This window comes from Eptesicus fuscus, chromosome 15, assembly GCF_027574615.1.
Source record: "Eptesicus fuscus isolate TK198812 chromosome 15, DD_ASM_mEF_20220401, whole genome shotgun sequence".
Classification (NCBI taxonomy): domain Eukaryota; kingdom Metazoa; phylum Chordata; class Mammalia; order Chiroptera; family Vespertilionidae; genus Eptesicus; species Eptesicus fuscus.
The window spans coordinates 30,311,397-30,337,979 of NC_072487.1; the positions used below are offsets into that span (position 1 = coordinate 30,311,397).

General features: G+C 39.7%; 1 protein-coding gene across 6 annotated transcripts in view; it reads right to left on the reverse strand.

Moving 5' to 3' along the window:
* Positions 1 to 26,583, reverse strand: part of JAK2 (Janus kinase 2) — a 104,853-nt gene that overhangs the window by 35,512 nt on the left and 42,758 nt on the right. For 5 of the 6 annotated variants that reach the window (XM_054727593.1, XM_008144991.3, XM_054727594.1 and 2 more), the window contains exons 4-8: positions 23,819 to 23,942; positions 20,812 to 20,929; positions 13,105 to 13,250; positions 2,802 to 3,123; positions 1,906 to 2,025 (exon numbers count right to left, since the gene is read on the reverse strand). In XM_054727593.1, coding sequence (XP_054583568.1) covers positions 1,906 to 2,025; positions 2,802 to 3,123; positions 13,105 to 13,250; positions 20,812 to 20,929; positions 23,819 to 23,942 — 830 coding nt within the window. Of the gene's footprint in view, positions 1 to 1,905; positions 2,026 to 2,801; positions 3,124 to 13,104; positions 13,251 to 20,811; positions 20,930 to 23,818; positions 23,943 to 26,583 lie in introns of those variants that run through there. The other variant, XM_054727597.1, reaches the window with a different exon arrangement.

The following is a 26,583-nucleotide window of genomic DNA, read 5'->3' on the forward strand; positions in this document are numbered from 1 at the left end:
GGGGGTGGGACTTGCAAGTCCCGCCCCCTGCGCCTCTCAACGGCCGGATCGGCCGCCGCTGAGGGGGGACCGATGGGGCCGAGGGGGGACCAATGGGGCCGGTGGGAGGCGCGGTGGGAGCGGCGGCGCCCAGTCCCACCCCTCAGCGTTCGTGGGTCGGAGCGGCAGCGGCGCCCGGGTCCCTCCTATCACTGAGGGACCTGGGCGGTGGTGGCGCCCCAATCGCGGATGGCGGCATGGGGCCCGGCAGCTCCTGCCCCATGCTGCCGCTGCCACCGCCGCTGCTGGTGTCCAAGCCCCCACCCTGAAAGAAGGCGGAAGGAAAACTGGTGCCAGTAGCCAGGTGAAGGAAGGTCTATTGCATGATTCTTCATGCAAAGGGCCTCTAGTCTTATATAATCTAGTAGGGAGTAGGTGCACACTATTAATCATATTTTTATCTAAGAACAGGAAAGCTTGCTGACTGAGTTACAAGTTAATTATAATTTTGGTAATATAAACCTGAACTGGCCAGAGAGGTACATACAGATACTTAAGTTAAATAAACAAATAACACTAATATGACATTTAAGCCAGAAAGTTAAATATCTGAGTTGAAAAGAAGACAGAGCCAGATAAATAAGACATTTAAGAGCAGAGTATAAAAGAGTGTATTTCTTTTTTATAGAGGAGGGGCATGTAATAGAAACAGAATCATAGTTGTTTAGTAACTACTCACCATAAAAAAAAAAAAAAAAAAGGATTTTCTTACAGACCCTGGGAAACTGAAGAACGTGTTACAAGAAGAACAGGCCTGGGAGATAAGGCATCCCAGAGCCCAGATCAAGGATAGAACCTATCTGAAGGGAGGCAGCATTCAGGGCTAATCTTTACAAGGAGAAGGAAAGAGGGCAGTTCCTGGGAACTCACTAACTGAAGATTTTCCCCACCCACTAATCCTACAGAAGAGTTTGTTTGAAATGAAATGCCAGAGAGCAGGATATTCAGGATGACCTGCTGCTTTCTCAATACTGCTGGCATTATTAGGATAAACACTCATATATGATTCAATCTTGTCTCTGCTTAATTTGGCTCAAGTAGTGACATTTAGTGTCTAGTTACATTTCATTTTAATTAAAATAAGTGGGATTTTTGAAGATATTTAATAAAAGAGAAAGGGTTAAATTTTTTGAATCAATCATGTTTTACAGCTTGGGCAGGGCTGACATTTTGCTATATAAATTCTTGGTATTATTGTTTTGATTTCTTTCTCTCCTTTAATTAGGCAATATGACTGGTATTATTCATGGATCTATTGGTAAAAAGAAAAAAGATGATAATCAGGAATAAGAACTACAACAGGGCCCTAGCAGTTTGGCTCAGTGGATAGAGCATTAGTTTGCAGACCAAAGGGGCCCGGGTTCGATTCTGGTCAAGGGCACGTACCTCGGTTGCAGGTACCTCGGTTGCAGGCTCCTCCCCAGCCCCAGCCCTAGTCAGGGCTCATGCAGGAGGCAACCAATTGATGAGTTTCTCTCACAGCAATGTTTCTCTCTGTCTTCCCCTCTCATTTCCACTCTCCCTAAAAATCAATGGAAAAATATCCTCGGGTGAGGATTAACAAAACAAACAAACAAACAAAAGAACCACAGGGAATTAGTGCAACCCAGAGTGGGAAGAAAAAGTAGCTAATGCTTTACTAATCATAAAAATGAGTGAAAAACACATTAATGTACAAGAAACTATGGGAAGATAGTTTCGGTAGTGATACAAAAAGCTAGATGTAATAAAAAAGCTGACTAAACTGATATTTAGAGCTATATTTAAAACTATAATAAAATTTTTACAAGATACCTTGGATATTAAAAATAAATACTTCTAAAAACTGTATAACATAACCATTATTTAGTTATAAAGCAAACTTACCAGATTTTTACCATCTTGCTTATGGATAGTTACAATTCTGCTTTCATTTGAGCCTTCTTGGCTTGCCTGCTTAATACTGACATCAATAATATCGGGAAAGTCACAATATAACTGTAAATCCTATAATTAAGAGTATTTGAAATTAAAAACAGAATCTATGGAGCCATTTTAAAATAAGACTTAAGAATGTTATAACATTCATTAACAAATTCTTTAAGATAAAAAAGTATTGATAGCAATAGGTAAGTATTAAATGGGATTCTCTCCCCCAATATTCACCCTAGACTACACTGTATCTTGCTCTTAAAAATGAGAGCATCAAAGGGTGCCAGGAATCTTAAGTGTGCTCTAGTACTCTTCAATCCAATCAATAGTAATAGCAACAATTGCCAGAAAATTAAAAGTTTACCACAGAATGAAGACTAGAATATTTTTAAATCTCTAATAATAATCTAAGAACAGATACAAACAAATTTAAAACTTATAATACAATCCTAAAACATACTAAATTATCATACATCATCATAAAATTAATTAAAATTAATCTTTTCTAGGATATTAAATTTTGATTATGCCTCCTATATCAGTAATAGTAAAAGAAAAAATATTTTAAAACAATAGTAAAAGAAATAAAGATGCAAAACTACCTTAAAAATAACTTTATGCCATTTCTGAAACTATAAGAATACCATTACTAATTATTTTGTTATAAAGAATTAAATAAAAAACATTTAAGAGCAATCAGAAATGATCTATAGATATAACCTCTACACTTACACTTCTATCAATGGGAGAAGAAAAGTACAAGGCCATGTTTCAAATGACTAAAATTACTTTACTTCTATTGCCATTCTACTTAAATTAACAAAGAATGAGAACATATCATTAAGAATTACCTGTTCTGTCAGTGTTTCACTTTCTTTACGTTTCCCTCTTGACCACTGAATTCCACCGTTTCCAGTTATTATAATGGTTGCAAAAACCTCCTCACCTGAAGGACCTCTTCCAGGTTCTTTTACTTCAAATTGCTCTGTGTAGAAGGCAGACTGAAGAGCTTCCAGATTTATAAGATACTTAAGTTTCAAGTTTCTGGCAGTGGCTTTGCAATGGCTGAATTGCTCAATAAATCTGCGAAATCGGTACCTTATTCGCTTTCTTGTCAAAATATGATAGTCTTGGATCTTTGCTCGAATACATTTTGGTAAGAATGTCTTATAGCTAGGCATAAAGAACACACACAGTGAAACAAAACATTTGTAATATAAATCTAAAACAAAAGTAAAAGAGAACTTACCACCTTTTTCCATGGTAAGTGCTACAAGAACACAAGTGGAGAAAGGTGACATAGTTACCACTGAAAAGAAGTAAGAAATGGTGGACCTTGAAAATGACTTCAGGTTTTCTCACTGTGCAGAATATAGTCAATAATGTATAGTTTGGTAAACATTATTTTTATAGGCCAGCTTTAATAACTCCTAATAATTCTTTTGCAATCAAACAATTTCATTTGGACTCTTTTGTACTTCCTTCTCTATGTAAAATATCCTAAAGAAAGCAGGTAACTTATTTCCCTCCTGCTCAAATATCTGACAAATAATTAACATTTTATTTCTGCAAAAACAACTATATTAAATTTCCATGCCTTTCACATATGCTAATCCTTCTTCTCATCACTCAGCCCCTAAAAGGTTAGCTCTCACTCATTGTACAAGACTCAGCTCAAGCATCATCAAATCCAGGAAACCTTCAGAACCTCTAGATGCAGCCTGATTTGTCTGATAGTATTCGGTACACTGCTCCATAACGTCATTTATCACACTATACTGTACTTGAGTATCCACAGCTGGTGATGGAGTGGCTTATGCTAACAGCTTATTATTACACTATAGCAGTGAGCTTGGTGTGTCAAACTTCGCCAAAAAACTGAGCATAACTCGGGTAGTGTGTCACTTTGAGGAAAAAAACATTATTTCGCAAATGTTTCATCCTCAGGAGCAGCAAATGTTTTATCCTTGGCATGCGGCCGCCTCATCAGAAATGGCTACGCGTGTCAGTGCTGACATGCATGTCATAGGTTCACCATCACTGCACTATAGGAATTATTTTGAGCTGACTTTTAAACAGCCATCATTAAAATTTAAGTTATAAAAACTTACAACTGAATAAATTAAAATATAGATAAATAGAGGCCCAGTGCACAAAATTTGTGCACGGAGGGGTGAGGTCCCCTAAGCCCAGCCTGCACCCTCTCCAATCCAGGACTTCTCGGGGGATGTCCAACTGCCGGTTTAGGCCCGATCTCTGGGATCTGGCCTAAACCGGCAGTCAGACATCCCTCTCACAATCTGGGACTGCTGGCTTCTAACTGCTCACCTGCCTGCCTGTCTGATCGCCCCTAACTGCCCCCACTGCCAGCCTGATCACCCCTAACCGCCTCTGCCTGCCAGCCTGATCGCCCCTAACTGCCCCTCCCCCCCCCGCCGACCTGGTCGCCCCCAACTGCTCTCCCCTGCCAGCCTGGTGGCTCCAAACTGCCCACCCCTGCTGGGTCATCCCCAACTGCCCCGCCTGCTGGCCTGGTCACCCCATGCAGCCTGCTGTTCAGTCATTTGGTCGTCCCTCACTAATCCCCTTGCCAGCCTGGTCACCCCATGCAGCCTGCTGCTCAGTCGTTTGGTCATCCCTCACTAACCCCCCTGCTGGCCTTGTTGCCCCACACAGCCTGCTGTTTGGTCGTTACTGTTACTGTGACAGTGTCCCGGACAATTTGCACATTCCTCTATTATGAGTATAGATAAGTACTCAAAACATATTACTTCCTAATTATTTTACATTTAAATTTTTATTTTATATTTTAGTACTATCTATGCTTTTGAGGTTATGAATGTCTATCATATATGAGTGGTGAAAAGGGTTTGCTACTGCTCATCTCTTTCCAATTCAGTGGTGTCAAGTTGATAGCTTGAGATTGGCCATGAAGGGAGTATCCATGGATATCAGCAAAAATTACAAGCCAGACCTTCCCTGCCACCTCTCTGAGAACAGGTTGTTAAACATTTACCAGTTTACCACTTCTTACTCCCTATTCCCCCTGATTCCTCCTCCTCCCCGCCTCCCACACACACACACTTTCTCCACGGTAAGTCCCTGGAGGAACTCCCTGTTTTGTAAACAGCCAGCGCTGCTGGAGAAAGTCATTTGACAGGATATATGTGCTGCATTGTAAATTGATAATCACCTATTTTAAATAGGTTTTCATCACTTCCATCACTTTTATGACATTTCTCTGTTCAACTAATTTCCCAAGTCCCACAACCATGCCAAACCTTCTCCAATTTCTTCAAACCTCCTCCTTCAAACCTCAGCTACATCCCTCCTCACTTTCAGCTGATGACTTCATCTCTTTCTTTAAAAAAAAAAAATAATTTTTTTAAAGCATCTCTAAGCAGAGTTCTCTCAATATCCTGCTGGCAGCCTATATACATCTGCACTCAGTCTCTCCTCCTTTCCACCTACTACAATGAATGAGGTAGGTATAAACCTGCTAGTTAAAGCCATTTCTTTAACATGTATTCCCTATATCCTGTCTTCCTCTAATTTTTTCAGCAGCATCCAACACTGTTAATCATGCTCTCCTTGAAATTTTTTCCCCTTAGCTTTCCTGATTTTATTACCATCTCTTTGGCTGTTCCTTTTTAATCTTCTTTAAAGGAACATTCCCTTTTGCCTAGTGCAGTGATGGGTAACCTTTTGAGCTTGGTGTGTCAAACTTCGCCAGAAAACTGAGCATAACTCGGGTAGTGTGTCACTTTGAGGAAAAAACATTATTTTGCAAATGTTTCATCCTCAGGAGCAGCAAATGTTTCATCCTTGGCATGCGGCCGCCTCAGCAGCCACGTGTCATCAGAAATGGCTACGCATGTCAGTGCTGACACGCATGTCATAGGTTCGCCATCACTGGCCTAGTGATTAAATGTTGACATTCCTCAAGACTTAATTATGGGCCCTCTTCTTATTTTTACACATTGTCTTCCTTCTAGATACTCTATATGCAAATCATTTGATATTTCCATCTAAATATCTAAACTCCAGACTCTTATCTTCCACAATCAAGTCAATCTACCCATTTAATTTGGATAGCCCCAAAGCTCCTCAAACAATGTGTCAAAGCAAACTCATGAGTCTCCCTAAAGTCCTCCCAAGATCCTCCTACAACATTCTTTTTTTTTTAAATATATTTTATTGATATTTTACAGAGAAGGGAGAGGGATAGAGAGCTAGAAACATCGATGAGAGAGAAACATCCATCAGCTGCCTCCTGCACACCCCCTACTGGGGATGTGCCCGCAACCAAGGTACATGCCCTTGACCGGAATTGAACCCGGGACCTTTCAGTCCGCAGGCCGACGCTCTATCCACTGAGCCAAACCGGTTTCGGCCTTACAACATTCTCTATTTGAGTAAACAGCACTACAATTCAGCTACTTCTACAAGTCCCAGGAATCACCCTTTATACTACCTTCTCCCTCAACCCCCATTATTCAATCCATCACTACAGTCCCTGGGCTTTATCTTTTACATATTTCTCTTATTTGCCCATTTTTCTTATTACTAAACCATTCAACTGCATCTCCTGGAGGAACTACAGCAATGACCTTACTTTGTTTGACTCTCATTTCCATTTACACTTATGCCCCTCTGTTTTCTACACTGGAGTCATGGAGAGCTTTTAACACCACAAATCGAATAATGTCACCATTGCTTAATAACCTTGCATGGTTTCTTAGTGTTCTTAACCTTAACCACATGACTCTAAGGTTCTACATGGTCAAACTCCTGCCCCATCTCTTACTAACTCTGAGCTCTGCCTGACTCTCTTCAGTCTTCCTATGCTCCCTTCTGCTACGAGGCCTTTTCCATCACTCACTTCTTTCCATCCATTAAATTCCACTCATTTGTCAGACCTTAAAAGTCATATTCTGTTCCTTTCATAGCAACTACATATATGTAAGTAAAGAAATATATAAAATTTTAAAAAGTTTATACAGCAGATAGGAGAGCCTCAGTAAGTTTAGAAAACACTGAAAAAAAGATTTAAAATACAATCAGAATGCAAATTCCAATGCCTACTTTATATATTTTTGTAAAAAAAAAAGTTACCAAGAGCCTTATTAAATGTGGAATACGATTTACATAAACATCAATGACTACTTGATTCAATAAGACTTTGAAAAACTAATTTGAAGATGAAAAAGAGGAGTTTAAGATAACATCATACAGCAAGGCTTTCCACTTTGATTCCTAGAATTAAGGATCAGACATATATACCTTTTGGGAATACCACAGGAGTATGTGGTTTTTGAATATGATGAATACACTTCATGTCATGCTATTAGAACCAGATTTGTCAGAAACACTAAAATATTCCAAGAGACACAAATTGTTATCTCTTAGAGCATAAAAACATTTTTTCTGATACTTCTCTTATATTGAGTTTTTTAAAGAATCCTAAAATTAAGGCTCTGAAATAAAGCTGTGCCTTAGGAACTATATTTTATACTATAAATGAAATCTTCATCTTACTGTTAAAGTTGAAGTAGGCCACTGGAAATTCTAGTATTTGCTTATTTAGAAAGCAAGTCTTAATGATATGAGGTATGTAGCTTCTTGCTATGTAAGTGTTCTTGGCCCTGACCTAGTGTTTGCAAATTCAACAGACTCCCTTTTAAACTCCCTCCATTCTCGAGTTCTCTTCTTCCTACCCTTTAGCAAATGTAAGATTTTAAAGAGCAGGTGAAGAATGAAAACAGAAAAATCTTATTTATTTCCTTCACTTTCTATACTCCAACACCTAAGCCAAAATACCCAATTAGGGATTGACATACAAAAAATTAAGTATCGCCCAGCCGGTGTGGCTCAGTGATTGAGTGTGAACCCATGAACCATGAAGTCATCTGCATGTGCATCTTGATCCCAGGTCAAGGCACATGCCCAGGTTTGCAGGCTCAATCTCCAATAGGAGACATGTGGGAGGCAGCCAATCAATGATTCTCTCTCGTCATTGATATTTCTATCTCTCCCTCGCCCTTCCTCTCTGAAAACAATAAAAAAATAAAAATTAAGTATCACCCTGGCCAGTGTGCTTGTGGTTAGAGTGTTGGCCTGTGCACCAAAAGGTGGAGAGTTTGTTTCCCCATCAAGGGCACATACCTGGGTTGCAGGTTCGATCCCCAGCCGGGTCAGGGCATGTGCGGGAGGGAACCAATCGATGTGTCTCTCTCACATCAATGTTTCTCTCTCTCCTCTCTCTTCTCGTTCTCTCTTCCTCTCCCTCCCCCCTTCCTTCCACTCTCTCTGAAAATCAATGGAAAAAATATCATTGGGTGAGGATTAACAATAACAAACAATTAAGTATCTAACACATACAGATGCACAAACACATGCAGGTGCATATGCACACAGAGGCATGTGCTGACAGATACAGACATACCTAATGCACAGGCACAGATACAAAGAGGTGCACCTTACATGGATTTTTTTTTTTAAGTCTGGGAGAGGATATGTATTTAGTTATACTAATCAGAGTTCCATACTCTACTGGATATTTTTGGGAACAAAGCAGCTTACTTATTTAACTAGAGGCCCAATGCACGAAATTCGTGCAAATGCCTTGGCCCTGGCCCTCGCCTGCCGCGGCCGGGGCCTCTGCCACCTCTGCCTCAGCCCCGCCCACTGCGGCTTTGTTCGGAAGGAAGGACATCTGGTCTAATTAGCATATTACCCTTTTATTATAGACTAGAGGCCTGGTGCACAAAATTCGTGCACAGGGAGGGTTGTCCCTCAGCCCAGCCTGCACCCTCTCCATTCTGGGACCCCTCGAGGGATGTTCAACTGCCCGTTTACAGGGATCGGGCCATGTTGGTGTGGCCAGCCTGGGTGAGGGATTGAGGGCTGTTTGCAGGCTGGCCACACCCCCTTCAGGGTGGTGATCCCCACTGGGGTGCCTGGCCAGCCTGGGTGAGGGCTGATGGCTGTTTGCAGGCTGGCCAAGCCCCCCAGCGGGGACCCTCACCCCAAGGGGGTGTGGCCAGCCTGGGTAAGGGGCTGTTTTTCTTTTTTTTTTTTTCCAGCGCCTCCTTGAGCAGAGGCCAGGGCCGGCTGGAAGCAGCTATCTGGGATTTATTTACCTTCTATAATTGAAACTTTGTAGCCTTGAGCAGAGGCCAGGGCCAGCCAGGGCGGGCAGGAAGCTTGGCTTCCTCCATTGCCAGGGGCAACCCAAGCCTCCTGCTCGCTCCAGCTCCGTGGCGGCCGCCATCTTAGTTGGGTTAATTTGCATACTCGCTCCTGATTGGCTGGTGGGTATAGCGGAGTGATGGTTATTTTGCATGTTTCTCTTTTATTAGTGTAAATTCTGCCCCAAACTAATAATTCATCTGTTTTCCCATTAATCCTGAATATTTTAAAACTGAGCAGAGTCTTTATTTCTCAAAAATAAGCACTAAATGAGAATTCAGGAACTATCAGTGAGTTATATTAACAAGGCAAGCAAGGCAGGCATGTTTTTAACTTCAGGACAGGAATAAATTATTCATCAAAAATTAAAATATCATGGTACAACAGACAAAAGAAAAAACTGAAAAGTTATACTACTTCAAAATTTAAATTCTGGTGCTACAAATGATATTTTTAAGAAAGTGAAAAACAATACACAGAATGGGAGAAATATATGATAACTTATATATGATAACTTATATGTGTAGATATGATAACTTATATGTGTAGACTTGTATCCAAATATATAGACTCCTTACAAGTCAATAATAAAAAATACTGAATTGTACATTTTAAGTGTGTGAATTTTATGGTATGTGAAATATATATCAATAAAACTTTTTTAAAATATCATGAAATTTTATAATGAATGTTTGATATCTGTATAATTTTAAAAGAAAAGTTATGCAGAATTTGCAGATGCATTTATATCCTGATTAAGAAAAACCACAGAAATACAATTACTAAACCTTCACTGAGTTTAGGACACTAGACTAAATAATATAGGGAGAAGAAGAGAGAGAATGATTCCTGACCTCAAGAAACCACAGGATGATGCCAAGACTTCGGGCAATATCATGGTTTCCAAAGCAGAAGTGTTCCAACATAGCATAAGCCTAGAAAAGACTTCGTATTTATAAAATTCAAAGTTTCTCTGTTCTTCAACTGTGCTCCCTTCAATTCCTTCAGTTTCCATCAATGGTATGTAAAATACTCCTCCCCTGACTCTGTTCTCCTATGGTCTGGCATATAGCAGGTATTCAATAAATGCTGTTAATGAGTGAATGAACGAACAAATGAATGAGGCCTTAGTGAAAACAGAAATGTTTGTTTTTCCTTTGGGCTTTGGAATCTTCTAGATTCCTCAGCGAGTTCCTGAAATCATACCCTATAGCCCCTAGCCTTAAGTTAAGGCTTAATGAACATCTGAAAGCAAGAAAGGAACACTTAAAACCAAAGAGGGAAACAGGAAATTGATATGCTGCAAACTGCGTATGAACTGTTTTGAAGACACTCAGGAAAGAAGTGACTTAAGTCAATCATTGAGAAAAGTGTTTCAAAGAATAAAGGGAGTTTTAACCAGATTCATGGCATCTTCAAACTTTTACTCTGGTAAATATGTAATAGGTAAGACATATTATTTCGTATTCAGACTTTAAAAAACCCCAAAGCAATCTTATATACTATACACCCATATTCCTGTGTATCTTTAAAAAGAGTGGAAGTTTTCCAGCCATAAAAGCTGGGTTGCAGGAGTAGTGTTTCAAAAATTGTATTTGGTAATACTTTCAACAATAAAAAATTATTTAAAAATAAAAATAAATGTTAAAAAATTATATTTGGCATGATTGTCAAAATTAAATGTGCAGAAGAATAATTTGAAGAGTGTGGAGTATGCTTTACTTGTGTAAGATTCTGCTGAATCACTTATAAGATGAATAAGGTCTGAGGATCTAATGTACAACATAGTGATTATAATTAACAACACTATATAGGTATGTAAAATTTGTTAAGGAGTTTCCCCCCCTCCTAAAAAAAAAAAAAAACCTCAAAAAAGATAAATATGTGAGGTGGTGGATGTATTAATAAACTTCATAGGGGATCCTTTCACAATGTATATCAAATCATGATGATGTACACTTTAAATATTGTGGATGAAAGAGGCCACATGCTAACCTGATAAACTCAGAGAAGGCCTGCATGGAGGTCTTGCAATCTCAGAGACCTAAAGTGACCACAAAGGATGGCCTGAAATTAAACTTTAACTAAAAGCAGTTATGGAGGGTAGTTACGTCATAGGCCAGTATCTTCACTGACAAGGTCAATCTTTACCTTAACTGAGCCTATATGTCTTTTTGCACCTATGATAACATATCCTTGAAATGTCTGGGTAACTTGTAACTTCCCTTTTTCCCTTGGGTCATAACCAATGTACCAGGGCACGAGGACAGATAAGTACGTATCTATCATTTCACTTTTTATCCAATCCCAGAGGTTCCACCCCAACCCCACATCCCCGCTTTGCTTTCTCCCACTTCTCTAATCTATCATGTAACCCACCTGCATCCCCTCTTTTGTTTGATTGCAATGTATAAAAATCGATGAAAAACCCACCATTCCCTGGAGCATTATCCCAATCTGCTGAGATACTGCTTCCTGGCAATTGTCGACAGTTTGGCTCAAATACACTTACAAAAATTCTTTACAGGTTTGAATGTTTTTACATTAACTATATCTTACAATTTTGTATGTCAATTATACTTCAATAAAATTGATTTTTTTCAATCTCATGGAGCACTTATAAAAATTCATATTTGTAGACTTCACCTCAGATTTACTGAATCCAAATTGTTGGGTTAGAGCCCAAGAATCTTCCATTTTAGCAGGAACCTCAGATGATAGTAATTCAAGTAAAATATGGACCCTATTAGAGATACTCTGATTCAGAATTATTTATACAGAAAATATGAGGATCTGCTGGTAGAAATTATGACTCCAGGTGCTCTTTTCAGTCCTCCGACCTTACCTAGCCTTTTTAGAATAAATAAATCAAATAATAAATAGGTATCGAACACCTATGATATTTTCTATAGTATACCAACTCTTTCAATAATTTATTTGATAAATAAGTACTACTCAGATGCAATGTACAATATGAGGACTACAGTTTATGCTGCTGTATGGTATACATGAATGTTGTTAAGACAGTACATCCTAAGAGTTCTCATCACAAGGGAAAAAATATTTTTTTCTTTCTCTTTTTTCTATCTATATGAAATGATTGATGTTATAACTGAATTCATAGTAGTAATCATGTCATGATATATGTAAGTCATTATGCTGTATACCTTAAACTTATACAGTGTTTATGTCAATCCTATCTAATAAAAGAGTAATATGCAAATTGACCATCACTCCAACACACAAGATGGCAGTCTCCATGTGGTCAAAGATGGTTGCCCCCATGTGGACACAAGATGGCTGCCACAAGATGGCCAGCAGGGGAGGGCAATTGTGGGTGATCAGGCCAGCAGGGGAGGGCAGTTGGAAGGGACCAGGTCTGCAAGGGAGGGCAGTTGGGGGCGATCAGGCCTGCAGGGGAGGGCAGTTAGAGGTGACTGGGCAGCAGGGGAGGGCAGTTGGGGGCAACCAGGCCTGCAGGGGAGAGCAGTTAGGGGCGACCAGGCTGGCAGGGGAGGGCAATTAAGGGTGACCAGGTCGGCAGGGGAGGGCAGTTAGGGGCAATTGGGCCGGCAGGAGAGCAGTTAGACGTCAATCAGGCTGGCAAGGAAGTGGTTAGGGGGTGATCAGGCTGGTAGGCATAAGCGGTTAGGGGCAATCAGACAGGCAGGCAGGTGAGCAGTTGGGAGCCAGCAGTCCTGGATTGTGAGAGGGATCCCAGATTGGAGAGGGTGCAGGCTGGACTGAGGGACACACACACACACCGTGCACGAATTTTGTGCACCAGGCCTCTATTATTCAATAAAACTGGAAGAAAGTGTGTGTTGTGCAGAAGAAGGAAAACTTACCCATACAACTTTTAATCATAAATTAAAAAGTATGGGAAGTTCACTAAATACAAATAAATCATATAAAAAGTCCAACAGTTCCATTTATGTATATGGATTTACTTAAGGAAATTACCTGATAGAGCTATAGATGTCCAGTGGGGTTTGATCATTTTCTTTGGCTATTCTCATCATATCTAACACTGCCATCCCAAGACACTCTTCCTGTGTTTCATGAGTCACAGGTACTTTTATCCATCCATGCAAAAAATCATGCCGCCACTAAAGGAAAATATATTTAGAAGGAAATATTTCATAAGTTTCAATATTACATTTTAATCTATTATCATATTTTAAACAATAATGTAATTTCCAGAACACATATATTTAAAATAATACCAACTCTTTTGATTTTCAACCATTTTGCCTTAAAATTTTAATAAGTTATTTTGCAAATGGAAACTGATTAAAATTGGTTCACAACTAGAGAGTATATATATCAATCTATTTCACTGCTCTTATCTTAAAATTATATCTTCTACATCAAAACTACCTAAACCAAAATACATATTAATTAAATATGTACTGAGTTCCAAATATGTTCAAAGTATTATACTTAGGGCCCTAGCCGGATAGCTCAGTTGGTTAGAGCATCGTCCCAATGAGCCAATGTTTCAGGTTTGATCCCGTTAGGGCACATACAAGAAGCAACCAATGAATGCATAAATAAGTGGAACAAATTGATGTTTCTTTGTCCCTCTCTCTATATATATATATCCTCAGGTGAGGATTTTTTATTTTTAAAGGAGCTATCAAACTGATGGCTAGGTGAATTTTTTTTTTAAATAGCTTGCTTTTTCTCCCATATACAATATAGGACCAGTGGATAATAAATTTTGTTCATGAAGATATCCTGTTTAACTCATGCCCAAAAGAAAACAAATATATGGAAAATAAGTAACATTAGTGCTAAGAACGTAATCAACCAAATACCCATTAGAGAAAAGCTACAAATAGAGTCTCAAATGCCAAATCAATTTATTTTAAACTAGCTTGCTTTCAATATCACAGAATGTATCAATAAATTTTCATTTCATTTAAACCAGGCGTCCTCAAACTACGGCCCGCAGGCCACATGCGGGTGTTTTTGCCGTTTTGTTTTTTCACTTCAAAATAAGATATGTGCAGTGTGCATAGGAATTTGTTCATAGTTTTTTTTAAACTATAGTCCGACCCTCCAACTGTCTGAGGGACAGTGAACTGGCCTCCTGTTTAAAAAGTTTGAGGACCCCCGATTTAAACTGTAGAAAAGTAATTTTTATATGGGCAGCTGAACAAATAATTTTTATCTGCATTCAGCCATAACGTTTCTAGATCAAACTATAACCACGGACATAAACAACAGTGTGCTGAAGGCTTGGACTGGGGCAGAGACTGAGTGGAGGGGGGCAAAGGAGGGGAAAATAAGGGCATCTGTAATACTGTCAAACAATAAAAAATATATTTTTTTAAAAATCTGAGATATCCTAGTATTAAAGAGAAAAGTAACTGAATTAATAGTTTAGGAAAAGTTGCCTTACTAATGGGATTTAACTAGCATGCCACCAAAATAAATCAGGTTTATAGAATAGATGAAATAATAAAATCATAAAAGCAGCAGAAAGTCATTATATCAGAATATTATTCTCAAAAGCCTCTCTCTCTCTCTTAATGGTTACTGAAACAAAGGAAGCTGAATAAAAGTTGGTTAGTAATCAAGTGATTTTTAATGAATGCTAAGACCATTAAGTGAAGAAAGGACAGTCTTTTCAACAAATGGTCCTAAAAAGAACTGGATATTCACATGCAAAAATGAAGTTGGACCCTTATTTTACACCATATATAAAAATTTACCCAAATGGACAAAAGACCTACATGTAAGAGCCAAAATAAAAAAAAACAACATAAAACTCTTATAAGGAAATTTAGGGAAAGATACAGATGAAATTCAGGAGCTCAGAAACACACAGCTGATCATTCTACTTCTAAAAGATTATGGCAGGTTGACTCACATCCTCATGTGGTTCCTTAATTAGAGTACCTGGCAGATGCTGAAAAGCTAAATGAAATCTGGGTGTTTGACCTCCTGTCTTCACATTTGGGCGATTAGGAAGCATGCTGGCTTTTTTGGGTGTGTATTTGTATAAAGAATAAGGGCCTCCTACATAAATCTTCCGTATAAAATAGATCAGGAAAGCCAAGATCTGCCCACCAGTACCACACAAATTTTAGTCTGGAATAGCTTTCAATACATTTGAAAAGACCATGTACTTACATTGAGCTACCATGGTGGAACTTATTACAGCTACTCAACTTGATGAGTTAGTAATAAAGACTTGGTTTGTTAGAAATGCTCTCAACAATGTCGATGTCGCAGGAATGAGACAAACACTTAAAACTGGGTCAGCAAAGCAAATTTACTCCTGCACAAAAGGGTGCTGTTACCAGCTGGAAATCATGGGCGAAGCACACCAATGGGAAGTCCGTTGGGGTTTTATTTCCTGACGCAGGTCTGCCCTGCCTTTCACTCTGACTTGATTGGTCAGGGCTCAGAGCTCAGGTTCCCATTATTGCATGATTGGCTAATTCAGAGGAAAGGGAGGGATAAGATGGAGCCTAAGATGGCAGCCCCCTGAGAGTCTGTAGGTCATATCAAAATGGGGGAACCTAAGATGGCAGCGAGCTCCTTTCTTTGACAGAAAAGATCGCTGGTTCATTCATTTAAGAACCAGCGCATCAAAATGGGAAAGCAGATGCCACAAACTCAGCCAAGTCTGGCATTGTAACACTGAACCAAATCATTTCATTGATGAAGAAGGAGATCCTTTATCAGTAACTTCTACAAACACTCGTCCCATGAATCCCAACATTGCAAATGCCTATGATCATCAACCACCTAAGGCTTCTGGTATTGTGCAACCTGGAGGGGCTGGTGCCACTGTGGAATACATCATGGGATTCTCAGCCTCATGATCTCCAACAGATATGTTGGGTTCTCTGATCCTCCTTGGGCCTCCAATCCCTATGACATGGATCAGTTTATACAACTACTAGAGGCCCGGTGCACGAAATTCATGTGTGTGTGTGTGGGAGTTGTCCCTCAGCCCGGCCTGCACCCTCTCCAATCTGGGACATCCCTCTCACAATCCGGGACTGCTGGCTCCTAACCACTCGCCTGCCTGCCTGCCAGCCTGATCACCCCCTAACCACTTCTGCCTGCCAGCCTGATCACCCCCTAACCACTCCCCTGCCAGCCTGATTTATGCCTAACTGCTCCCCTGCCGGTCTGATCTCCCCCAACTGCCCTCCCTTGCCAACCCAATAGCCCCCAACTGCCCTCCCCTGCTGGCCTGGTCGCCCCCAACTGCCCTCCCCTGCTGGCCTGGTCACCCACAACTGCCCTCCCCTGCTTGCCTGATCGCCCACAACTGCCCTCTCCTGCCAACCATTTTGTGGTGGCCATCTTGTGGTGGCTGTCTTGTGACAACGTGAGGGTGGCCATCTTGTGGTGGCCATCTTGTGATGACATTGGACGAGGGCATGATGCCACCTAGGCTTTAATTATATAGGATATGCCTTTCCTGGGGATGATCGCCCCAGCAACCTAGATCAGCCTCTTCCCCTAGTGTCCTGGTTGAGGGGGTAAGGCTAGGACTGATCTTCAGTGTGATGGCTAACACACTCACAACTCTTGAGAAAGGTCTGTAACCCAAATCTTATCAAATTGAGAGATATTTCCAAATACTTTTAATGGGTCAACTCCAATCTTAACAGACCAGTTATTTATCTCTTTCTATATGAAAAAATCCCTCTACCTTTCATCATGGCATGAAATTTCTGTTCTCTACGTCTCCTGAGCCAAATTTCAGTATCAAGGTCAGTTATTGTTGCCCTTAGAGGAAGTGGAAGCCAGCTAGTTTTCCTTGGGTCCCAGCCGGTCTCAGTTGAGTTTAGAACCATGAAAGCACTCCAACTAAAGTCAATAACATATTAATAATAAAAAAATGTAGGAGAAAAGTGCATGATATTGGAACAGGCAATTACTTCTCAAATATGACACCAAAAGCAGATAACCAAAGAAAAAAATAAATTAGACCACATAAAAATTAAAAACTTTTGCATATCACAGGGCACAATCAACATAGTGAAAAGTAAACCTATAGATTGGGAGAAAATATCTGCAACATATATTTATTAAGTGGTAAATGTCTTGAATGTGTAAAGAACCCTTATAACTCAACAAAAACAAACAAACACCTGATTTTAAAATGGGCAAAGGATTTGAATACTAGTTTACCTAAAGAAGATATACAAATGGCCAACAAGCTTATGAAAAAACGTTCAACGTCACTAATCATTAGGGAAATGCAAATCAAAACTATGAGATATCACTTCACACCTACCAGAATAACTATTATAAAAAAAAATAGAAGGTAAGTGTTGGCAAGGATGTGGATAAATTGAAATGCTTTGTGCACTGATACTAGGAATATAAAATGATGCAGCTGCTATGGAAACCAGTATAGCAGTTCTTCAAAAAAATTTTTAAAAAACCAATTACCATTTAATTTAATTAATTTCACTTCTGGATACATATTCAAAAAAATTAAAAGCAGGGTCTCAGATATTTGTATGTCCATGTTCACTGCAGCACTATTCACAACAGCCAAAAGGAGGAAGCAACTCAAGTCAACAGATGCACGGATAAACAAAATGTGATACGATGTATAATGGAATAGTCAGCCTTAACCCTTTGTACGCCATAAGCATCTATAGACGCAATTAAATTCAAAATATCATGGCATGTGGGGATGGTTTCTGTTTTGGATGTGTGGCAGTTAACTGGTTAAAAAGGAAGGAAATTCTGACACACGCTACAACATGAATGAACCTTGAAGATATGCTAAGAGCAATAAGCCAGTCATAAAAGAGCTAATCTACACTAATAAAAAAGAAAGATGCAAATTGACCATACTTTCATGATGCCCACCAGCCAATCAGGAGTAAGTATGCAAATTAACCCAACAAAGACGGAGGGTTAATTTGCATATGCAGGCGCTGAGTGGCCAAGGGTGGAGCGGGATGCTTGCATAGTCGCCATGGCGACAATGCAGGCGTTTCACACCGCCCCAGCCACTCCGGGCCTCTGGGCAGCGTGGGAAGGCGGAGAGGCGGCTCCGGGCCAGAGCACAGACAGAAAGGCGGCTCCGGGCCAGGAGCGAAGGCGGAAAGGCAGCTCCGGCCGGAGCAAAGGTGGTGCCGGCAGCCAGGGGAAGGAAGGCCCATTCTTGCACAAATCTTCGTGCATCACACATCTAGTACTATATAACTGTAATTATATGAGGTACCCTGAATAGGCAAATTCATAAAGACATTAAGTACACAGGTGGCTGTCGGGGGCCAGAGGAGAGGGGTATGGGAACTTATTCTTTAATGGGGAATAATAAGAACATATCTTTACCCAAAAGTACAAATATCTTTTCTTTCTTTAGTTTCTACTCCTCAGTCTTCTAGCACATAAAAACAAAAGTTATTTAATGATAAAACATTTTAATTACAGTTTAAATCAAGGTAATAGAGAAAAAAAAGCATTGTTCAAATACACTACAAAAAATTAACATAATAGTATTAATAAAAAAATAACTAGGAAAAAACTTCTCAGACTCAGTATCAGCCAGTCAACCTCCCATGAGAAACTACACAAACTATTATAGCTCAACTTTTTTTTTAAAAATATATTTTATTGATTTTTTACAGAGAGGAAGGGAGAGGGATAGAGACTTAGAAACATGATGAGAGAGAAACATCGACCAGCTGCCTCCTGCACACCCCCTACTGGGGATGTGCCCGCAACCAAGGTACATGCCCTTGACTGGAATCGAACCTGGGACCCTTCAGTCCATAGGCTGACACTCTATCCACCGAGTCAAACTGGTTTCAGCTATAGCTCAACTTTTTATGCAGTTACCAAGTTTCTTTACATTTCACTCCCCACTATTTAAGTCTGAATTTGTTCAGAAATTAAAAAACAAACTTCTCTAAAGATATTTTATTGTCCTATGTTCCAGCCACTTATGTTTGCATGAGTCATGTTATAAAACTCAGTCTAAACTTTATGAAATGCTTAAAATAACTTAAAGCATGAAAAAAAGAAGGATGTTCAAAATGGCCAATTCAAGGAATCTCTATAAAATAAATTCTATTGTCCATAACCATAAATCATAGGATTAAAAATTAGTAATAAAGACTTCACTTTGGAACCAAGATGGCAGCAAACTTAAACAACTAAACTGCTGCCTCACACAACAATTTCAAAACTACAACTAAAAGACAAAACGTCTAGCACCCAGAATAAGGCTGTACACACAGTCCACAAAGGGGTACACCAAGAGTGTCCACCTCAGGTAACTGGGAGGCTGACCCGTTGAACCAATAGGACACCTGGTACACAAAGCTACCAACTCAGGGAAGCAGCGAAAATGAGGAGGCAAGGAAACAGATCACAAACGAAACAAATGGAGGAGAACAAACGAATGGACATAGAGTTCAAAACCATGGTTATAAGGTTTTTCAAGAATTTCATGGAAAAGGCCGATAAATTTAATGAGACCCTCGAGGATATGAAAAAGGACCAACTAGAAATTAAACATGCACTGACTGAAATAAAAAATATTATACAGAGACCCAACAGCAGACTAGAGGAACGCAAGAATCAACTCAAAGATTTGGAATACAAAGAGGCAAAGGACACTCCTCCAGAGAAGCAAGAAGAGAAGAGAATTCAGAACGTTGAAGATAGTGTAAGAAGCCTCTGGGACAACTTCAAGCGTACCAACATCAGAATTATGGGGGTGCCAGAAGAAGAGAGCAGGACGCTGAAAACCTATTTGAAGAAATAATGACCGAAAACTTCCCCCACTTGGTGAAAGAAATAGACTTACAAGTCCAGGAATCACACAGAACCCCAAACAAAAGGAATCCAAAGAGGACCACACCAAGACACATCATAATTAAAATGCCAAGGGCAAAAGACAAAGAGAGAATCTTACAAGCAGCAAGAGAAAAACAGTTAGTTACCTACAAGGGAGCACCCATACGATTATCAGCTGATTTCTTAACAGAAACTATGCAGACCAGATGGGAGTGGCAAGAAATATTCAAAGTGATGAATAGCAAGAAACTACAACCAAGACTACTCTACCCAGCAAAGTTATCATTTAGAATTGAAGGGCAGATAAAGAGCTTCACAGATAAGAAAAAGCTAAAGGAGTTCAACACCACCAAACCAGTATTTTATGAAATGCTGAGAGTTATTCTTTAAAAAGAAGAAAAAAGTAAAGATAAAAATTATGAACAACAAATACATATATATCAACAAGTGAATCTAAAAATCAAGTGAATTAAAAATCTGAGAAACAGAATAAACTGGTGAACATAATAGAATCAGAGGCATAGAATGGGAGTGGATTGATAATTCTCAGGGGGAAAGGGGTGTCTGTGTGGGGGGTACAGGAAGAGACTGGACAAAAATCATACACCTATGGATAAGGACAGTGGGGGGAGGTAAGGGCAGAGGGGAGGTGGGAACCGGGTGGTGGGGAGATATTGGGGGGGGGGGGGAATGAGAAACAATTGTAATAATCTGAACAATAAAGATTTATTAAATTTTAAAAAAAAAACTTTATTTTGTTACCTAGCTGTACCTGCTATGCAAAACGGAACATCCATTTTCCCATATATGAAGATTTTCCTGACTAAGAGGTATTTATCATTTAACACATGAAAAGCAGATAATATATCATACCTGAGCAAAAAGGTAAGACATAACAAAGTCATCAAGAAGAGGAGCTTCAGCACCTCGAGAAATTCCATGCCGGTAAGTTCTGTTGCTGCCGCTACAATACCAGTAAGGAAAATAAAATCTACAAGACAGTTGAAACACTCTGTCAGCTTCCAAATAAATCAAATATAAACATACTGCATACATATAACCACTTCCAGCATAATGAAAGGTATTATCCCATCATCAGAAAACACAGCTAATAATGTTAAATACAAGTTGAGAGCAAAAAAAAATCTAGATAAGACTATAATAAAAATATAGGTAGAAAATACAAGAAACCTAAGTGTAAAATCAATATACTGCCTTCTTCCATGCATGGACTGTAGAAATAATAATAGGAAACAGAGAAATGTAGAAATATGCTTATAATATCACCTCCAAATAATGACATTTTGCTTCTTTGTTCTCATTAAACTTTTATTTCCTGTCTTATTGGTTAAGAACGCCATTAAAATCCTGTACAAAAGCAGTAACTGTGGCTATCTTTTTCCTAATTTTAAAGAGACTGCTTTGCCCTGACCGGTTTGGCTCAGTGGATAGGCCTGCGGACTGAAGGGTCCCAGGTTCAATTCCAGTCAAGGGCATGTACCTTGGTGGCGGACACATCCCCGGTAGGGAGGAAGCGGGGGGGTGAAGGAGGCAACTGATTGATGTTTCTCTCTCATCGATGTTTCTAACTCTCTCTCCCTCTCTCTTACTCTCTGTAAAAAATCAATAAAATATATATATTTTTTAAATAGAGACTGCTTCTAATACACATTTTATCATTTAAGAATATTATTTGATACATGATTTTTATAGATACCCTTTATCATGGTAAGGACGTCTCTCTTGAGTCTTAGTTAATTAAGGATTCCTTCACCTTTCTTTTTCAAGTTATGAAAGAGTCTATGTTCTTTTTTACTGCAACACTGACTCTATGCATTGAATGAATCTATTTCATAAGTAAGAGCCACAGATCACACTTAACTTTTTAAGATTTTTTATTGATCTTCAGAGAGAGGATGGAAGAAGGAGAGAGAGAAACATCAATGTCTGAGCAAAACATCAATGGGCTACCTCCTTGCATGCCCCTTACCAGGGATCAAACCCGCAACATAGGCATGTGCCCTGACTGGGGAATCTAACCAGCAACCTTTCTGTGCATGGGACAAGGCCCAACCAACTGAGTGACACCTACCAGGGTCAAACTTCTTTGTTTTGTCCTTTTGAGTAGAAAAGTACCTCTGTATTTCACTAATTTTACCATAAATTATTAAATAAACTAAAGGCCCAGTGCGTGCACTTGGGGGTGGTCGGGGGTCCCTCAGCCAGTCCGGGAGCCTTCGGGCGATGTCCGACTGATGGCTTAGGCCTGCTCCCTGTGCTAAACCAGCAGTTGGACATCTTTAGCTCTGCCGCGGAGGCAGGAAAGGCTCCTGCCACCGCTGTTGCACTCGCCAGCCGTGAGTCCAGCCTAAGTGGCGCTCACCCTGTGGGAGCGCACTGACCAACAGGGGGCAGATCCTGTGTTGAGCATCTGCCCCCTGGTGATCAGTGCACATCATAGCGACTGGTCATTCCACTGTTTGGTAGATTTGCATATTAGCCTTTTATTACACAGGATTAATTTTATTATTTGAGACTGTAATAAATACTGGCAAAATCTTCTCTTCAGTTAAAAAAGTTATTAAAAAGAAGAGATTACATTTTATTGCACAAAACATCTAATTTCCTGGGAAACTAGCAATATTCTAGACATTTAGGATTTTGCTAGTAAAGTCATGCTCACCTTTTAAAAATACTATATAATAAAGAGGTAATATACAAATTGACTGTCACTCTAACACACAAGATGGCCGCCCCCATGTGGTCAAAGATGGCCAGCAGAGGAGGGCAGTTGGGGGGGACCAGGCCTGAGGGGAGGGCAGTTGTGGGCGATCAGGCCAGCAGGGGAAGGCAGTTAGGGGTGACCAGGCCTGCAGGGGAGGAGAGTTGGGAGGGACCAGGCCTGAAAGAGAGGTTAGTTGGAGGCAACCAGGCCTGCCGGGGAGGGCAGTGAGGGGTGACCAGGCCGGCAGGGGAGGGCAGTTAGGGGCAATCTGGCCGGCAGGGGAGCAGTTAGGCATCGATCAGGCTAGCAGGGGAGTGGTTAGGGGATGATCAGGCGGGCAGGGAGAAGCAGTTAGGGGCAATCAGGCAGGCAGGCAGGCGAGTGGTTGGGAGCCAGCAGTCCTTGATTGTAAGAGGGATGTCCGACTGCCTGTTTAGTCCCGATCCTAGTGGGCCTAAACAGGCAGTCGGACATCTCTTGAGGGGTCCCAGATTGCAGAGGGTGCAGGCTGCGCTGAGGGGCACACACACACATACACACACACCCCCGGTGTGCATGAATTTCGTGCACCAGGCCTCTAGTCCTATATAATAAAAGGCTAATATGCAAATTGACTGAACAGCAGAACGACTGTTTGCTATGACACGCACTGACCACCAGGGGGCAGACACTCAATGCAGCAGCTGCCCCCTGGTGGTCAGTGCACTCCTACAGGGGGGAGCGTCACTCAGCCAGAAGCCGGGTTCACGGCTGGCCAGTGCAGTAGCAGTGGCAGGAGCCTCTCCCGCCTCTGTGGCAGTGCTAAGGATGTCTGACTGATGGGCTCCCGAACTGCAAGAGGGTGCACACCAGGCTGAGGAACCCCCCACCACCCCACCCCAGTGCATGAATCTCATGCACCAGGCCTCTAGTGTAATTATAATCATAAGTGGTAAAGTAGCATCTCACCAGAACAGCTTTATTCTCAGAGCATTCTAGTTAAAGAACATGTATGGACTATTCCTCTAATGGAGAAATAGTCTTACAAGAAGAAAATTAAATGCTAATTAGCTGTAGTCTCTGATATTAGATACCTTACAATTTTAAAAATGTTCAATAATTTCATCCACTTTGTTCTTTTGCCATTAAAGTGAATCACTTTACTGAAGAACATACCTTATTCTGTAGAGTACATTGTGCCTAGTTGACTCATCTATATGGAAGACATGGTTGGGTGGATACCAGATCCTTTCTGTTTCACTCATTAAAGCAAACATACTATGATACACAGGTGTGATTCCTAAGAAAGAAGCAGAAAAAGAAATGAGTACAGATAGTTAAAAGTACATTTATATAACATGTATAATTTATAGTGGGTCTAAAGTAACAATTCAAAATCAGCACAAAATGCAGTAGCAGTTGAAATCTTTTAGTTCAACACGAACTATAACTGAATTCTTAATTTAATATCATTTTGCCCTATATTTAAAACATGACTGCTGGGACTTTTCCAAACAATTTTTTTTAATTATTCAATTTTTTTAGATGTCTCTACAGATAAATGGATTTAAATCGGTGTGTTTAAATTTATAATAAGGATATCATATCAAGTAATTAATATTTAGAAGTCACTGGATACTTTTAAAAGAACAGTGAAACAGCCTTATTTTTAAATATCAAATTTTATACAATACTAGTAATTAAATTCTCTGCCCTATTTAAATTTAGAAAAAATTTTAATTGTCAACTTAAAATGCAGGACTATGCAATTTATTTTCAAAGATATTTTAGGATATACATGGACAAAAAGTTGAAGGCCACTAAACTTTATAAAAGCATATAAAATATCTAAGCCACACAATTAATGCTTTTCATTTCCCAGCACATATAGAACATTCACACATACATACACACATATTCATACCAATCATGTGGAGACTAAAAATAAGTCTCCCAAAATGCCAGAGAACAGTCATACACAGCATGTTCTCTAATCATGCTTGACTTAATTCAGAAATTAATACTTAAAATTTTTTATTCTATATACTTGAAAACATAAGCCTCAAAAAACAAGAGAATTTTTATTTGAGTGACATTTTCATTCTTTTTCCATTATAGGCAAAAATGACATCAACTTGACACACTGACATCAAAATTTTTAAATTTATAGTTAAATTATTAAAACAACTGTCTAGCCCTGACCGGTTTGGCTCAGTGGATAGAGCGTCAGCCTGCGGACTGAAGGGTCCCAGGTTCGATTCCAGTCAGGGGCATATACCTTGGTTGCGGGCACATCCCCAGTAGGAGGTGTGCAGGAGGCAGCTGATCAATGTTTCTCTCACATCGATATTTCTAACTCTCTATCCCTCTCCCTTACTCTGTGAAAAATCAATAAAATAAAAAAACAACAACTGTCTACTCATAGATATGTAATAATTTCAGTAAGTTACATATAAAAAGCTTATTCAGTAAAAACTCTGAAACTGTATCCTTGCATTCATCCTTGTATTTACAAATACTTTTTTTTTTAATCCTCATCTGAGAATATTTTTCCATTGATTTTTAGAGAGAGTGGAAGAGAAAGGGAAAGATGGAGAGAAATATCACTGTGAGAGAAACACATTGATTGGTTGCCTCCTGCACATGCCCAGATCAGGGCCCAAGCCAGGAAGGAGCCTGCAACCAAGGTATGTGCCCTTGACCAAAATTGAACCTAGGACCCTTCAGTCCGCAGGCCAACATTCTACCCACTCATAGACACTACAAATACTTCTAAATATCTCACAGGTCACAGAAATTAAAGAACATTTATAATAAATGATCACTAATACCATGTGTTAAAAATTATAAAATATAACTATGATACTCAAGAGGGAAAATTATAGCTCTAATATGATTACATTAGAAAATAACAGATTTGGCCGAAACCGGTTTGGCTCAGTGGATAGAGCGTCCGTCTGCGGACTGAAGGGTCCCAGGTTCGATTCCAGTCAAGGGCATGTACATTGGTTGTGGGCATATCCCCGGTGGGGGGTGTGCAGGAGGCAGCTGGTCAATGTTTCTCTCTCATTGATGTTTCTAGCTCTCTATCCCTCTCCCTTCCTCTCTGTAAAAATATCAATAAAATATATTTTTTAAAAAAGAAAGAAAATAACAGATTAATCTGAATTATCTAAGTCAAGTCAGCAAACAACAGAATAACCCAAAGACAGCTGAAAGAAGGACATGACACAATAGGAGTTAATAGGGATAAAAATTTAATAAAGAGAATTAATAAGATAAAAACTGATTATTTGCAATGACTAATTAAATAAACAAACCTTTGTCAACTCTAATCAAAAAAGAAAGAAGGAACAGATAAACACTAAGAATTTTTTTAAATACTAGTGACCCGGTGCACAAAATTCGTGCACATTAAACTTTTGCACTCGGATGTCGAGTGTGACTCAACACGGTTAGCATCGGTAGCAGCTCTTTTTATACTCTTTGAATGTGTCAATAATTTGAAATATAAAAAAATCCAAATAAATAAGTTTGTATGAAAAAAAAACTCGTTTTTTATTCTATTGCCGCGCTTTGTAAAATCTGGGGTATTTAAAAAATTAAATCCTGAGTAGAATAAAGGAATCAAGAAAAAAGCAAGCGAGTGCAAAGGATTAAAAGGGGATTAATTAGAGGAAATAATTTAATATTGCTATTTGCCCTTTCTCTATAATACAAGTGTCAGAGATGAAAGAAAATTAGTAAAATGTATATGAAAACCTTCTTCCTGTCAGAGTCTGGGTCTCACCATGGGACCCAGAGAGTCAAGTCCCCGCCCACCCACATGCACCTCAAAATCGTGAGACCCAGACCATGCCGCGCCCCCCCCCCCAATTGGGCTAGATCCAGACCCTGCCAGTCCCACCCTTGTCAAGCACTGCTGGGCAGGGGGCATAGCC